The sequence below is a fragment of the Phaethon aethereus genome, assembly GCF_964289735.1.
Source record: "Phaethon aethereus genome assembly, chromosome: 16".
NCBI classification, from domain to species: domain Eukaryota; kingdom Metazoa; phylum Chordata; class Aves; order Phaethontiformes; family Phaethontidae; genus Phaethon; species Phaethon aethereus.
Window position 1 is genome coordinate 17663836 of NC_138592.1, and position 17263 is coordinate 17681098.

At 51.7% G+C, this 17263-nt stretch overlaps 1 protein-coding gene across 1 annotated transcript in view; it reads right to left on the reverse strand.

The window, feature by feature from the left end:
• Positions 1-4500: 4500 nt before the first annotated feature.
• CHD6 (chromodomain helicase DNA binding protein 6) overlaps positions 4501-17263 on the reverse strand; it is a gene marked incomplete at its 5' end in the record, with an annotated part of 90448 nt that continues 77685 nt past the window's right edge. The window contains 9 exon segments of the mRNA XM_082007376.1: positions 4501-5680; positions 7741-7845; positions 8904-9023; positions 10822-11013; positions 11743-12189; positions 12884-13090; positions 13378-13526; positions 14093-15658; positions 16808-17016. Coding sequence (XP_081863502.1) covers positions 4793-5680; positions 7741-7845; positions 8904-9023; positions 10822-11013; positions 11743-12189; positions 12884-13090; positions 13378-13526; positions 14093-15658; positions 16808-17016 — 3883 coding nt within the window. The 3' untranslated portion in view covers positions 4501-4792.

The window sequence follows — 17263 nt, forward strand, 5'->3', positions numbered from 1 at the left end:
AACCGATGCTTTCATGGAGACCGGGATTGAATTCCAGGCTAAACCAGAAACGTCGCATCCCCCTCCGGACCACTGGCGAACGGGGGCCAGGTAGCAGTGCCAAGCTGAGCCATTCCTCTAGTTAAAATCACACTGGTGGGCTAACGAGGTGTGACAGGGGAGCAGGACTGATTTTTCTACTGGGCGGGACATCTTGCATTGTTTTATGCCTTTTGAGATAAAATTTGGATTCTCCAGGAATTAGCGCTGCCTCGGCACCACACCGACAGCCTCGAGCCACCCCTGGGTGCAGCCAGAAACCACAAACGCCCAAAGGCCGCAGGAGGCCGGGGATGACGCTCCCAGGCCGGCTGCACGAGCCGCAAAGGGCCGGGAAGGGGAAGGAGAGCGAAGCTGCATTTCCCTTGCCACTGGTTTTCCAGAGCTGCTGCTCAGCCGGCCGCTGGGCCAGCTCCTCGCCCGGCAGCGCTGCCCGGCTGCCCCGCACCCGCGGCCGAGCACCCTGCCGTCCCAGGCGGCCGGCGACCGTGGGCTGCTGTGCGCCAGCACACGTGCTGCGACGCGCTCGGGGACAGCAAACGGTGCTTTTACCCGTTCAGCAAAGCACTCGATGTTGCTCTGAAGTTGTAAAAAGCGATGAGTATCAGTGGTCTCTTACATCTTGGCCCGTGCCCCACAGCCCTGGAGCTGAAGTGGCTCCTGAAGAGGTGGAAAATACAAAATGCGCTGAAAAGCTCAAGTTTTACTCGATACAAACCAAACGCCATTAGAGGAATTGCCCTCTGCTCACTGCCAGCCAAGATTTTGGGCCAGAGATCCTTGCTTGAAATTTGTCAAGACACCAGAGCTGAGATGCCTGCCCTTAGGGCAGGTAACGCCGTAGTTCAGCGCTGAAGGAAATCGTTAACAACCTTTTTGTGACCATACAGAGAATGAAAGGTCATGTCCAAGTGCACTTTTCTGTTCTTCATCCCATCAGGTAAAAATCAGGCAGGGACAGGAGTGCAGGGACGCGCAGCTGCAGGGTGTCTTACTCCGTCATGCTCTGGGAAAGGGCACCTGCATTCTGCAAAACAAAACCCAAAAGGAGAGCTGTGCCCGCCCGTGCCCCGTCCTTACCTTACCAGAGGGTGAAAAACACCCCGCATCTGATGAGACAGAGCTCACCGCGCCTGCCACCGACTGCAGCGTAAACGCCAGCATGGAGGCTTCTCCACGCACCAAGGGCCTCCCTGGTTTCTGCAGGTCCTTCGACCAAATATTCTACATTAATGGTGCCGGGGTGAAGGCTGCAGCGTGCGGAGCCAGCGTTCAAAGGGAGACTCAGGAACTGGAAATTCAGAGGTCACACCACTGTTTTGCCTCCTCTGGCCCTGCCCAAGCGCGATCGGATGCCTCTTCTGGCCGGTGCCTTCCCGTTTCTCCCCACAAATAAACGCAGCAACAGAATGCCAGGACGAGGCGTTCGTGCACGGGCAGGGGGAGCAGGCAAAAGCTCTTGGTTTACTCTGTGCCTTTTTTCCTGGACCTTAAAGAAATTATTTAGCTTTTCCTGTGCATGTTTATTCATCTGAAAAACTGAATTAATACCTCCTTTTCTAAAGCATGAGATCCTTACATTGAGATTAATGACAAGCATTTATTTGGCACCTATTAGCATTTTACAAGGCTTAGATGGAGGTGTTTAATATCTCAGTAAGGGGAACCGGACCCCTCTTCTGCTGGGAGGTGCTGCCTAAGTGCGAAGGGCTGTAACGGGGATCTCATGACTGGTCTCTGGACTTCTACCCGTCCCCCGGATGAAGCGGGTCGGCACAGAGCCCCTGCGCACCGTCGCGCACTTAAACTGGCCGTGGAGCTTGGGCTGCTCTGGTGATCCCACAACCCATGCGCGACGGCAAGCGAACCTACACGGCACAGCGAGTGAACCCGCACGGCGTTGGGCGAAAGAGCTGCTCGCCGCAGCGGGGGTTTAGCCCGGTAACCTCCTTCCGCGGCAGGAAAAGCTGGCGAGCCAGCCACGAGCAGCCCTTCCGCAGAGAAACGCACATCTCACGGTGCATGAAGAGCAACCCTACAGAGGGGAGAAGTCTGCTGGGTTCGACAGCTTCTCAACGGATTCGTGCTGAGAAAAAGGCAAGTAATGTTTATCACTGAGTCAGGTGAATTAAACATTCACATATATTTGCTGAAAAAAATTATATACATCTGTAGCAAGGCTCTGCCAAGTTTGAAAGATAAGCATCATCTAGTCACTAAATTAAAAAAATAAAAATCTGACTTTTAAATCTTTTTCTTTTTATCCATGTTCAAAGAGCACAGACAGTTTATTTTGTTAGCACATTTGGTGAAGAATGTATGTTTGTGTGAGTAGCCATGAAAACCGGTGAAGATTTGGCATTTGTTTTGGATATGATGGAAAATAAGAAGCCACTTAACGCCTTACAGTCTAAATAATCCACAGAGTATATCGGGTTGCAAAAGGGTCACAAAGTAGCAGTCAAAGAGAAGCCTAAACACCCAGAGACGTAGCATACATGTCTGATAAGGAAGAACAAGGTATAGAGCATGCTGGCTAATTAAATAAATTTCACTTTAAACCCTGTTCCTTACGCGTGTAACCCTGGCAAAACCATCCTGTAACAAGAAATGGACTCTGACGAGATTTCTGTATCCATTCACAGTAAGGCTTTGAAGATATATGAAGTTTTATAGCATTTGTATTTTCAGGATTTAGGGCAAGTACATGTTCTTCTACTGAATAAAAAGAAAGTTAGTACTTAAAAGGTTCAAAAATATATCAATTGTGATTTTTTTTTTACATAAATAAATTATATTGATTTTGGATTTAACAGCTGAAAAAACCCTTTCTGCTTCCACTGGAGGCAAAACTGAACAAAATGTTAGTTAAATAGAGATAGCAGCATTTCTAAGAAATCTGTCGATAGTGATACAGTATCTATACTACAAGCACGTTATTAAATAGAACACATTTAATTATGGGGGGGTTGCATTATGATTGGTTACATACTTAAAAAAAAAAATCATCCAATCCAGTAAACTGGGAATAAATTCCGTGAAAATATAAACCAAATGCTTTTTAGACCATGGGTAACAGACTTCTTTGAGATGCTAATTTTAACATGTACATAATTTATAATCCCAAATGTATAAAAGACAATGACAAAAAGCATCATAAATAAATAATGCAAACTGAAATAGTTATGTCAAAACATTTGGACCATCTGATAAATTAGCAAAACTGTAACAGAAAATAAGTAAAAAATACAGTAAATTGTGACAACCAAATGTGAAACCGATTACTAGCACGCTCCCAACTCCCTCACCAGCCTGCCTTTTATCTCACTGCTGCACCACCGTGGGTTTATTTCAAGTCTCAAACCATGAGCTGCAAATAAGAACAAGCCCAAGTGAAAGAAAAATTAAACAAGGAGTGAGGGGAAGGAGAAATAAGAAGAGTTGCCTGTGGAGGTGTCTCAGTACCCAGAGCTGCGGGGGGCTGACGGCATTAAAATCTGTCCATTTAAAATGCAGACATCAAAATCGTTTGCCAATGGGGGTGGGACTCGGAAATACTGTTCAACAGCCAACGGAATGGAAAGAAGACAACAAGGTCATCTCTTCACAGTCTAGCGCTAGAAAAGAAAACACTCAAGCTCTGAAAGTCTCAACGGTCCTTCTCAGAGGACTCCCCAAACAGGAAAGCTGGCCTACAGCCTCTTCCCTGTTTGCTGGAAGGATGTTGCTTCTGGGGTAAGGAGTGGAAAACATAAAAACTCAAAAAGCCTCAGTGTTCATACAAGAGCATTAAAATCAGTGTGGCCTGTTCATGGCTGGAAAAAAATCCCTGTACAGCACTTCTACTGCCATAGGTGAGAACTAACGCCATAGAGGAGAACTGAAGACTAGCAGAATGATGAAGAAACTGGTAGCTACAGGTACAGTAATCCCAGAAAAGTCATGCAAGATGTGCAAAACCTTTCCAGCTCAAGCTGAAAAGTTCTTCTAACTATCGAGGAAAGGGCAACTAAACTCCACTTAATGTAAAACCAAACTTTGGTTTTAAAAAATACGAAAGAATGTCTATGTCATATTTTCACTCGCTGCAGTTTGTCTCCAAACCTTTGAGGTGGGGGTGATAAAGAAATTATATCACTACCAGTTATGCTTCTTCCTTTCAAAGAAATGAATATATGCATTTTTCAATCATTAGTTATATACTTCTGTCTATACTACTATTCTAGTAACCATGATAAAATAGGGAAATACTTTAAATCAAAAATACACATTAGCACTTACTATAGCTGTGCTTTTTACCCCCAAATACAGGCTTTTTCGTTCAGTGTCGCTGTAGACAGAAATACCCTTGTCTGTGTGTAGACCAAGAGGTAAAGACTTTTCTTTTGCTCTTGTTTTTTTGCTGCTTTTTCTTCTCAAAGGAGTGAGCAATTTGGGGGGGTGACCGAGTAGTGGATTTGCTATCATCGGCTGGGATGAACGACTGGAAAAACAGAACGAGAATTCGGTGCCTCCCATACTAGCTAGACAACACTGTTTATCTAATAAAGTGGCAAGACCCTGCAACTATTAACATGTAGTATGTCACCAGAGTTTTTTCTGACAGGGAATTAGGTAGATAATATTACTCATGGAAACACAGGTTTATGAAGGCGGAGCGGGGCGGGAGGGTAAGTAACAAAGAGTTTATGGGATAAGAAACTCACAAGCCACAATCTTTTTGTGTTTTTTTTTTTTCAACGAAACAAAAGTTCTAATTGGTATCGCGAGCCGCTCCGCGCTCCTCTGCTGGTCCGTCCTGCTCTTTCTCTGCCGACAAAGGCGGTGTTTGCTCTGCACAGTTTTGACTGTTTGCAGCTTCTTTTTCTGGCAGCAAGACAGTTTCTGGCTCTGGGTTTGCCAATTCCCCTTTCGCTTTCTTCCTCTTCCGCTTCTGGCTTTCCAGGTTCGCTGCCTCCGAGTGTCTGGTTTGCTGTATGCTGGGCAGCGCCATGCCGATGCCAGGGGAAAGAAACATTGAGGGATAGATCAGTCCAGGAGACATCCCTGGGATAAGAAACGGGTTAAAAGCTACAGGACTACTGGTAGTTATTGCGGATTCTGTCTGATTAGAAAACGAACTAGGACCAGGCTTCTCTTCTGAGAGAGTTTCTTTTTTCACATCCTGGCTACTCTGTTTATCCTCAGTAGCTTTCTCTGCGCTGGCTGTACCACTTTTCGTTGTGCTTGTTAACGAAGTCGGAGCAGTCGCAGTACAAGTAGTTGTCATAGGGGGGTTGAGAAGTCCTCCAACGCCAAACATCTGTGGCACAGTAGCCATGCCCGGCAGCATCATGGGCAACATACTCAGGGTGCTTTTCACATCCTCGCTGGCAGGCACTGCTGCAAATCCAGCAGGAAACCCAACCAGCCCGGTCAGAGGGATCCCTTGCATGTTTCTCATGTTCTGAAGTCCTACTAGATCCATTCCAGCAATCAGTCCGTTCATGAACAATGGTCCCATGCCAGATGAAGAATCTGCTACAACACCAGGGCCTTTAATGAGTTCGCTTCGGGGCCTTCTCCCCCTCCGGCGGGGCCCTGCGTCTCGGAGCACAGGCTCGGTTAGGATGCGATTGAATTTGCTTTCCGGTAAGTAGCCCTGAGAACAAAACACACACAACAGAAAACACCTGGCTGTTATTACTGCATCAAAGGAAATCTGGCTTTTCTGTGCTTGCATCTGCATCCCAGATGGTGTCAGCACAGAAATATTTGCCTACATGATATGGAATTTGAGAGGTACGCACAACTTTTCCCCAAGGGATGCTGCCAAATGCCAAACACCCTCACTCTGCCCTGGCATGATACTGCAGTGTCACAGTGCACAGGGAGGAAAGGAGGAAGCACATTTTTACCCTGCGTTTTCACCCAAGCCCTCAGCATCGTCTGTTCACAACACGAGAAGCACCGGGGCAGCTCTGTGTCAGACGCCGACTTGGCTCCCTTCCCAGCTTTAATCATGACTTCAGCAACAGGTGAAAAATCATGTCTTTTAGATGTGAAGGGCCAAATTTTCAATGCTCTGCAGGACAGCAAAGCTCTATGGGATGACACACAGAGAGCGGACACGCTGTCTGAGGAGCTCCCGGTTAGAGCTTTGTTGAGATGGCAGGAAGGTTCTTCTGAGCATTCAGATACGGGACCAAAACCCAGTGGCCACAACCGGGTGAGACTGTCTGGTTACACAGAGCAGTGTGGGGGGATCCACAGCGCAGTTTAAAACTCCATTTTTCAGCAACCTCATCACAGACATTTAAACATTTCCCCTTGTGGCTCCCTTGAGTTTCAATATTGCTGCTCTTTGAGCCATTTCTAATAATAGATTTAGGTAGGAAAAGTATTTCCCATTGACACCTGCAGTGCAGAAACTTGAATCAAATGAACCCAGCAGTCTCCACAGCACAGCTACTGCCCAAAGAGGGAGAATCTTCTGCTCTGCTCCCACTGGCACGTGGGAAAACCTGCATGGGACCGTGACCATGCCTGGGCTCTGCGGGGCAGCCGACCCCATGCTCCTGTCTGCCCAAGCACCCGGAGCAGCCAGATATCCCTCCACATGCACGTGTCAGGATGGATGCGCACTCGCCAAAAGCAAAGTGCTGATGGGGCTCAGGGGTGCGAATGCTAAGGGGCATGCAGCCACCAAGCCAGGGCGCGTGAGTGGGTGCCGGGGGCAGCGGCCAGGCACACAGCTAGTCCTATTGGCAAGGAGACTGTCCCCTGCAAACGAAGGTGAGGAAGAGCTGCCAGCCCGCACAGGTGCTGGCTGCCCAGATGGGGCGCTGATGCCAGCCCGGACGTGGAGCTGCTTCCTGGGGAGTAGGACAGACCATGCCAAATCTCCAGCAGTAATTAAAAGCAAATTTGAGAGCAGTACAAACCTCTAAGCCAATCAATTCCCTCTCCAGTCCCCTGCAAGGGTGTCACACAAACCACTGCAGCCACAAAAACAGGGAGCGGGCAAGAGGGACCATAGGGAGAAGTCTGGATAAGGCCAGCCCACAGAGTGGGGAAGGGCGATCTGGCAGCGCCCATGGCCGGAGGGGAGAGCGCTCCTCCTCCGCAGGCTCTGCCACGCAGCGCGGCAGGGACTGGTGTGATGAGCAGGGTGAATGAACGCAGCGAGGCGAGGCTCCGTCCTGCCCCTCTCCCTGCCAGCGCCCGAGCCTTCAGGCCTGGCGACCTGTGGGGCCTTTAGCAGGTCCAGGGCTGCACAGGCAGAGTTTGCAAGAGCTGATGAAAAGCTTTGGATGAGGGTATTTTTGAAAATTTGACCCACGAGAATGTGTTTTGTCCACCTCCTGCTGTCCAGCACCTGAGGTGAATTATTGCTCCTAGGGCGATTCTCTTGCCCCTACTATTTCTAAGCATCCTGAGGCTTTCTGGACAGTCACCCTGAGCTGTGGAGCCCTGTTCCCAGGGTGCTGACCCCCTTCTCTCCTTTCCCTGGCTGCGCTGCTGAGCTGTGGCACGCGCCCAACCTCCCTCTCTGCCACGTGAGTGCTCCCGGTGCTGCCGGCCCTGCAGCTATCCCCTCCCGTGCGCGCAGCTGAGGTCCTGCCTCGCAGCTCCCAGATCCTCACTGGAGAAAGGTTGTGGGGATGGGGAGGGGAAAGAAAAGATGACATGATACAGATTTCTCCAAAAGCTCTAACTTACTGAAAGCTTAACAATGTCAGCCCAGTCAGCTGCAACAGCATACTCCAAGTTTGCATCAAGCCACCTTGGCAATTCCTTCAATGCTGGTGCCGTGGCTCCCCCTAACTATAAAACACAGCAGAAGGATGACCTCTATTGCAGAAAGAGTTATGTAAAATAATACAAGAAATACGATTACACTTTCCCTAGCTCCTTGCTTTGGGATGCAATTTGGCTGGGGCAGAGACTCTTTCCTTGCTACACATCTTTGCAGGACTTGGTATGCGCCTGCTGCCTCCAGACACACAGTTCAGGGAGAAAAGGCAAGTTCAGCCTCTGTGGCCCGTCCCATTGCCCTCCCCATGAACAAGTGATGGGGACAGAGCTTCTATGAAAGCCATGCTCAGAACCGGACAAACCCACCAATTCACCCAGGTTTCCGATGGCCATTGTGGGTGTAATAGAGGGAAACACAGATGTGACTGAAACAGCCTCTTTCTGCCTCACTTTTTAGTTTTGGTTTTAGACGTGATTAATGTCACACCGCCTTCTGACCTAGTGCAGTCCTGGGTGTGTTTTAGGGAATTAATTTGGGTGTAAAGTATCCCTGAATGTCCCTTCTAATTCAGAGAGGTGAACATACGTGCACTGGAGATTAAACTGCAGACAAGTAAATTCATGCTCCTTGCTCAGTAAGCAAGAAAAAGCCCTTCAAACCCTCCACTTTCCACATGCCCAGCAGTTGCATGGGTATTGGTATGCTCTGCCTGCACCTCGTAAGGAGGAACAAAACAAAGATATCTCCATAGCAATATTACAGTTTGTGGCATATTGCAGCGAATTCAAGAGGAACAATGAAATCGAGAATGGGATGCACCAGCCAGGGCTGTGCTGATGGTGGCTTTAAAGCCAAAGGCTGAATCCCTTTGCCATTGCGGGGTCTGTGTACCCTGGCAAGGGTGAATACTCAGACTCCCCTTACTTCACACAGAAAGTCACTTATTTCGCAGGTCTGTATCCCCTCGGGCACACAGGTGTCACAGGATAGTATAGATCAGTGATGTTTTCCGGAGTTTTGTCCCATCCATAGGCTTCTCTGGATTAAATCTCCCCACAGGTGAGCTTGGGGTCTGCTAAGCATTTCAAGACACCAACTGCAGAGCACAGAACAGGCCTTCGCTTACCCGCCGTCCGGTACCCTTATGTACCACAGGCACCCGCTCCTCTCCCGTGAGTGAGTTAATGTCCAATTTGCTAGGGTCCTTGCAGCGTTGCCTCCTCTGCTTGGGCTTGTCTGAAAAATTCTGGAGTACAAACAAGACAACGTTAATGAGACTAGACAGCTTAATGAGCCTGGATGGCTACAAGCCCTGCCGGAGAGTGACACAGATGAGCTCCCGAGGGACAGAGGGTCCCTGCAGACTTCGGCAGGAGGAGTGCGAGCGGCACAAGCTGGTCTCTGCCACAGGGCCAGCTCTCAAGTGAGCACAATTGATTTTTGTAGGTATAAAAGGGTTTTCAGTGTCCCCACCTAGACTGCTCCATCCCTTTCTAATTCTCCTCTGATCCTAAAACTGTAACCTGCTGCCAATTCCTATACATGCATCTGTGAACGGGGCACTAACTACAACAAGGAAAAAAAAGAGAGAACAGGTCTGTGTGTGCCACGTCGTGTCAGTGTGATACAGCTACCCACTTCTCACCAGCTCATCTGTGATTTGGTTTGCTCCTATTTCAGCTGTTCCCACCACAGAGCTGCTGCACCACGTTTCCTTGGGATCAGAGCCCTTCAGGCCCGCAACTTACAGAGTTACAGCTGAGCTGTTGCACACCTGCTGTGTGCACCGAGTCCTGGCGTTCAGTGTGCCTGCAGGGATGTAGCATTATAATGAACTACTGCAAGCTCTGATTCCTGAGAGTCAAAGAAAAGACCCTGAGCTTGGTCTGTCCTTCAACAAGCTGAGCTGCTGCAGTACGCCAAAGCAGCTTTCAAGCCATCCTACCTGGAGAGAGGACACCCGCCCTGACAGGGGAGGTCCTGCAGGGCTGGCCCAGGGCGCTGAGGGCTTGCTGGGAGCAAGATGTTCACTAGCAGCATGGCCAGACTGGGTGAGCTCCAGTAAGCCCCCATGGAAAGCAAAGGTGATGGAAAGGAGTGGGAAGGCACCTCCACGCCCACTCCATCATCTGACTGCTTCTTGCAGTGCTCCTGGGAGGCTGCCCTTGGGCACAGAGCTGCACGTATCTCTGGACTTTGAAAAGCAAGGGCCATCCTGCCTGAGCAAAGGCTGGGCTCCTCATCTCTCATCTCTAACAAGCTCCAAAACACTAATGTCTTGCCTGTACTCCAAGCTCCAGGGAATCCCTGCCTCAGGCACACAATCCTCCAGGACCAAGATGCAGCCTTTTATGTGTTACCACCACATTTCTTCCTACTCTGTTTTACAGCCGGTGCTTTGCCTCCCACATGGTCTAAATAGGCTCAATAAGCTGAAACCTGGAGCAAACCAACCTGTGAAACCAAGAGGTGGACGCTTATGACATGGCAAGAAGAATCAGACAGACTTTGCACCCCACTCTCTGCTACTCTGTTTTCCGATGGCGCCCATGGCCACGCAACCACAGCCTTTGCAGCCCGCAACACAGCTGCTTCAGTCCGGTTTTTAAAGCAAGGAGGTTTCATGTTGCCTGGGAACCTTTTTTAATACAACAGCACTGCCTAAAATGACCCCAGGTGAAAGGGAGCAACACAGACATACAAGCACCCAAATCCCTTTTCCCATTTCTCTCCCCATCCCTCGTGCTCCTGGAAGAGATTGGACTAATTGTGCATTGGGCAGACGAAGCGCCGGAGCTGGAGAACAAACCTTGGAGCACAAGGATGCAGCTCAGCACGTGCCTTTCACTGCTGTACAGGGAACTGTGCCCAGCTCCCAGATGTGTGATGAACCTCCCAAACAGCCCTGATGAACACCACAAGCTGCATTTTGAGACACTTTTTGTGGAAGCTCTGAACACAAAGGCCAACACACGAGGCAGATGCATGCACGCGCGCGCGCACACACACACACACACACACGTGCCACTGAAGGCCAGCCTTACTGTGCCAAAGCCGGGAACGTCAAGTGTGTAGTCGGACTGCTGACGGAGCCAATCGAGGAGACTCTTATTTGGGACAGCCTTCTCTGCTCGGCTGCCTGCAGCTGGGACTGGCTGTGGACTTGAGGTAGCAGCAACCGGCCCGTCGGGGAGGGGACTGTTCTGGGGGGGCTGCGGCTGGTCTTCCTGAACATCCTGATGTGGAGGAAGGAGTAGGGAGAGCCCAATCAGCAGCACGTGGTGATGCATGTGCACCCAGATAAGCAGAGAGATTAATCCAGAAAATTATCATTAAAATATATTAACAATATATATTGTTATTGAAAATATATTAACAGATTAATCCAAAAATTCCCAGTGCCTGTTCCTTAAATCACCACCCACCACCGCATTTAAACTTCCACTCAGTCCCCAGCACTGGCAGCATGGAGGGCAGAGAGAGCTGGGAGATGCTTCTGAACTCACCTGGAAACACCATAATCACCAGGAAGACCAACTTCCCCCCAAAGCACTCCTAAAAGTGGTCTAGAGGGACTGGTCTTGCTCCCAGAGCCTCATTTTTTTTTGAGTGGACCCCAGGGTAGAAGGAGAAAGGGTGCAGCAGGCTCTTGGCCACAGCTCCAATGCAGTCAAAGACCCTTCCTCATGTTCTCTAACCCTAGACGCCCCTTGAGGTGGGACAGCTGCTATTGAGAATACTTAGCAGGGCTCAGACAAGCCAGGCAGAGTGCTGCAAGCCAGCGGGAAGACTTCCCTTCCTTCCTGGAGTACTATCCATTCCTGCCTGCTGCAGCACAAGCCAAGCTGTCCTGGAGGAGGTCCCGCATTGTCATGTGCTGTGGAGCTTACAGGGGAGAGCTGGACCATGACACGAATCGTGCTGACTCCATCAGGACCAAGTGAAAGTGGGGAGCATCAACCCACCTGCAGCCTGGTTGGAAGAGGCCTCTCCTTCAAGAAGATGAGGTCCATCCCTTCTACATTTTTTCTCCTGCCCCGTCTCCTCCTCATGGCAGCATCGTCTCTTCGGAGGCTGCCGTTTACAATTTGTCCCGTGACAGGATGGATTAAGCCTGCCTGGAGGATTCCAGACAAGTCCATGCCCAGAGAGCCCTGGAGGGTGTTCATGGTCCCCAGTTTGGGCATGTTTGTGTTCAGGGGGAAAGGAGAGGAGTTCCCTGGGGACCCATCAGACGCCCTGGACAAATCCACCGCTGCATCACGCCAGCCATTCAGCACAATGGGTGGATGAACATGGGTTGCTGCTAGCTGCTCCAAGCTCCTCTGTTTGGCATCTCTCTCCATCTCGAAGTCATAGAGCCTCCTGTGCTTCCGTTCGTCTTTTGCAAAGGCAGGGGTCAGGAAACCTTCCTGTGTGTATCAAAGCCATGGAGAGGGTTATGGCTGCTTGTGTACTGCCCAGGGACCACAGCTCTCCAAACCAACACTGAGCTAACAGTCAGGCTCTTCTGCCTCTCCACAGCAGCCCTGAAGGATGCCCTTTCCCTGGGCACATCACACCTCTCTTTCCCTGTGTGGGAATGGTGCAGAAGCACCCTCACACATACTTTGATTTCCCAAGGTGCTGGGTGCTCCGCCAGCTGCTGGGCATTCGGGCGGGGGTCTCAGGCCAGCAGCTTCTGTCTCTGCACTGTGTCCAACAGTGATAGGAGATGAAAGAGAGCTGGTGACTGATGGGGCAGTGCCCTCTCCTGCACCCTTTCCTTTGGGATGCCAGGGCAGTATCTCCTTTTCCCCCTGACCATGACGGCTGCTCCAGGGCTGACTCTGGAAGCATCTCTAAATCCACAGGAGCTGAGGAGCTGCCACAAGCATAGCCACCTTCCCAGGGGAGGAGCAGGGCTGGCAGGGGCCTGAGAGCACAGGGACCTCACCAGGAGCCCTCAGTGGAGGGGACCAAGTGGCTTAAGCCACGTGTTATACACCACAAGTGGCACCAAGAGGCAGTGAAAACCCAGGCCTCGCTTGGGGAAGTTCTGAGCACTTCTGGGCAACGATTTACCCCAGAGTCCCAAGCCTGTCCCTGCCCCAGGGGCCCCCTCACCTTTTGTACCTGTGAGATTAACACCCCATTATTGAAGCTGGGATCGGGGGCTTCTGACTCAGCAAAGCTGTTCCTGCTGCCAGCATTGCTGGCTACTGCTGGAGCCGTCAACAAGCTTTGTGTCTCAAACTGCTGGCTGGAGGAAGGCCACTTGCCCTTCAGGATGGCATGGCAGATGTTGTCAATACGGTTGATGATCACACGGTCCTGCAAACAGAACTGGACAGTGTCAGGCTGGGACTGGAATGACTGACTCATGTATGTCATTTCAGGATGAAAGACAAACCCAGCTCTGGTGACCTCAGCTCAGCAGGGAGCTGCTTTGGGGCAAGTGTGTCCATGGCACGAGTGCTTGGAAAGAGCGCCCCACTTACAGCATCCGTGGGGAGCCATGTGTGGAGGACCAGGAGGCAGAGCTGGGGCTGTGTGAGGCACTGCTGGTCAGGACTATGCAGTACCACTTGCGATACAAACGGTGTTTATTTTAAACTCACCTTAGGCCACTCGGAGAAGGAGTAAAGCGTCTTCTCCTGCAGCAGCTGGGCTATGGTCGGTGCCCGGGCATCTTGAAGGTCATCGATCTCACGAGGGAGGACAGAAGAAGAACTTTTGCTCTCTTCCTCCAAGTACTTCTCTGGACCATCTGAGAAAGCGACAGAAAACAGAGCCCATCACCGCCCTGCCTTCCTCACCCTCTCGAGGCAGGACCAACTCCTCACACCTTCCCACCCCAGTTCCACAAGGGTCCCATTCACCAACCAGCCTCCAAAAATGCAGCAGCCCTCAGTCATAGCAGGCGGCCCATGCTGCTCAGGAAGGGCCAGCACTCCCCTGGGCTGAGTCTGCGGGGCTTGTATTGCAGTGGCTCCCTCCCTGACCATCCCCATACCCTGGGCAGGCGAGAAGGAGCTGCTCGCCAGGCGGTGCCCTATGCCAGGAAGGGAAGAGTGTCCTGCATTCCATGGGATGCTCATGGCAGAAGGGCTGCTGGGGCTCAGGGTGGAGGATTCTGGCCAGCCCTGCTGGGAAACGCAGCCACCAACCCTTTGTTCCCCAATCACATCAGCTAGAGAGACCCCAACTCCTGCAGAGGGGAGGCCGCTCTGGGGCTTGGCAGCCCCAAGGCTTTGGCTCTCCAGGGAGGACAGCCGGTCCCTCCCACCCCAGCTGGAGGTGACTGTCAACCGGAGGAAGCTCTCAGGACAGTACCTTGACTCTGGCTGCTGCTGGCTTTCTCCCTCTCATCTCTGTTCTCACACTCTTCTTGCTTCACCCCCTGAGGCTCGGGGCGCAGGGCCTCTCTGCAGCCTGCCTGCCCCTCAGCCCCTCGGCCCCAGGCTTCCCCCCCGGCACAGGGGGGCTCTGCCCCTGGGGACCCCAGCAGAGCTGCAGGCAGGCTGAAAGCCTGGCTCTGAGCCCGGCCCGGTGAGTGCTGCAGGGTGCTCTCCTCATCCAGGCCACAGTCCTCCCTGCCCTCTGGCCTGGGCTCCCCCAGCCCTTCAGGTGTCCCCAGCCCCAGGGACTCTCTCTCGCCATTCACGTCTTCTGGGCAAGTGTCCTCGGGTGTGGGGAGGCCAGAGCTCTGCTCCTCGCCCCCCAGTTCATTAGCCTCAGCGTCACAACCAGCCCTGGTCCTGGGACCACTCAAGCCTTCCACAACATCTGCTGCTGTCTCAGAGTTATCATCGTCCTCTTCTTCCTCCTCATCTTCCTCGCTGTGGCTCTGACTTGGCCCTGACTTTGCCTCCATTCCTTTCTCCTGCAGCAGATTGATGAACCTCTGCTCAGGAGGAACCTTTATTTCATAGTTATGAAGACTGGGACTGTAGAGCCCCATGCTTATGACCCCTTCCACAGCACCGTGCTCAGGCAGCACTGGTGCAGGGCTGGTGAGGGCTCCCTTCTGCTGCAAGGCTTCGCAGAGCTCTGCTGGGACGCTCTGTGAAGGGTTGCTTTCGGGGGTAGAAGGTGAAGGCTCAGCTTCCTCGTTCTGACTGTCCATTCGGCCACAGCCCACCTGCAAACTCTCTAGGAAGGGATTCTCTCTCATGACATCTGCATCGCAGCTGGACGGATCCTCGTCCCCCTCTAGCTTGCCCTCAGAGAGTTTAGCAACGCTGCTTCCAACATCTGTACAACTTGGGCTGTCCCGGGCGAGGGAGCTTTGCTCGCTGTTACAGGCCTTCTCATCGTACATCATGCACACCAACGAGTCTGGCAGAGAGCTCTCATCATAGTTACTGGAAATGATGTCCTGGACTTTAGACATGAATGTTTCACAGTTTGCATCCGGCAGACTGCCCCCAGCCTGGGACACAGTGTGGTCTACGGTTTCGAGCTTGATCTGACTCTCAGCTTCATTCTCCAGGGATTCGCAAGCCCGGTCCACCTGGCTGTACAGAGGGGAACTGTAGAGTTTGGTGTTAGTCTGGTAAAGGCAGCACAGGGTTTCTGGGCCTGGGAGCCCCGTTCTTTTATGCTGGGCATAGTTCCTGTATGCATCTAAAAAAGACAGCTGGGGGTCATTCATGATGTAGTAGTCAGTGCGATTCAGGCCATGCTTGGCGGTGCCGATCAGCAGGTCCCGATCGTGTTTGCCACACTCCCACCACACCGGCAGGTAGAGGCTCGGCCGGCACAGCTTGAGCCGCTCATGGAGCTGTGGACACTTGAGCACCTGCTCGCGCACCTTTCGCAGAAGCTCGATACGGTAGAGGGTTCTGGCAGCACGTTCTTCTGTGATGGGCTCCACATAGATGTCAGGGTCTGGGGGACCTACAGTAGGGATAGAAAAGCCAAGGCCCCGTTATACAGACTGATGAGAGTTACTCGGAGGCAGTGATGAGCAAGGTGAGTTTTAACTCTCGCTCAGACTGCAGGTGAGGTGGGGGAGTGCTTGTAGCCACTGCTGAGGTTTCTTTTCCCAGTCTCACCATCTTCCATTCATTTGCCATAAAATGGACACATGGGAGTAAACTCCCTCAACTTTAGCAGCTGGATCAAGAGTGGCACTTGGCTGCAGAGGATTTCAAAATCTTGTCTGAGCTCTGCTCCATCAGCACCAGCAGTGCTGGAGCTTCCTGGACTTGCTGGCAGAGTGGCTCCCTGGAGTCTGAGCCTCTGGTAGCCCTTCAGCAGGTTCTCAGGGAAGGGATTCCCTCAACTTAACACCTACCTAAGGCATTAACATGCACACCCAAGGAACTGTGCCTGAGACCAGATGTCCTGACAGGTCTGAGACAAAATCCTTTCTGCTGCTGTTAAAAGCAAATCGCTTTGTGCTTAAATAGCCCCAAGCAGCTTTTCATCTGCCATGTCCTGCAGGGTGCCAATGCACTGGGGGTCTGCAGGGTACTCTGAGAAAACAGATGCCCTGTGTGCTGGCCAGGCTTTCCAAGCCTCCTGCAGTGGGTTCAGACTGCCTTTACTCTGTAGCAGAGCTCTCTAGTCAGCTATGCCACAGCACGGACACTGTGTGGACTCTTTCCAGTGCCAGCAGAGAGATGCTCAGAAAGAATGCAGCAATACAGATCGCTCAAACAACCCCCAGCTCCAGTGTGGAGAAGATGTGATCTGCTCCTTCTTTACTTCCCTTCCCTCACATCTAGAGGTTGCTGTCTTGGATAAAATTGGTTGTGATTTCATGGGAGAGCTCTGTGAGACCTGTGAGAGCAGGGGCTGGAGCTCACAGGGCTGCCCTACCTTCCCACTGTGTTGGGGAGGCGGTACATGGTGATGATAAGGCAGCCAGAAACGCACGTAGCTTCTCCAAGCTCACAGCATACCTGGTGTCTCACTGCCTCCAACTGTCCCTTGAAACTCCTCCCTTGCTCTCCTGCTCCACAAGAGCAGTGGGACTGTTTCTGACCTATGGTTATATGGACCTACTGTTATCCGCCCATAAGCCATGCAATTACCACTCACCATCCTCTTTCCACAGTGGGAGTCCACAGACATTCTTGCACATGGCCACGAAGCTGTAGAAGTATTTCTCCAGGCTCTCATCTGTCTTCTTCTCCAGTCGAGAGATGGCTCGGAACTGGGCCCAGTCAAAGATCTTTTTCTCCTGGTCATAGATAACCCCAAAGGAGGAGACAGTGCGGTAGAAATCTGCCTGCTCCCTCCTGGTCCACCTGTGGGTCAGGGAGGAGACATGAACACCACTGAGATATGTTCACACCTCAGCATGGGCAAGGCACCAGGCAGAGAGGCTCAGAGAGGACTACCTAGTTACTGCCCACCAGTTCTGAGGGAGCTGCCAGGAGGAGCACACTAGGGAGATCACCACAACCTGAGATCCTCTGCCTTATGGCGCATAGTGAGAAGAAGCGAAGGCCACAGGCCCTCTGGCTCTTGGCTCACTGTTGAAAAAACACTCTC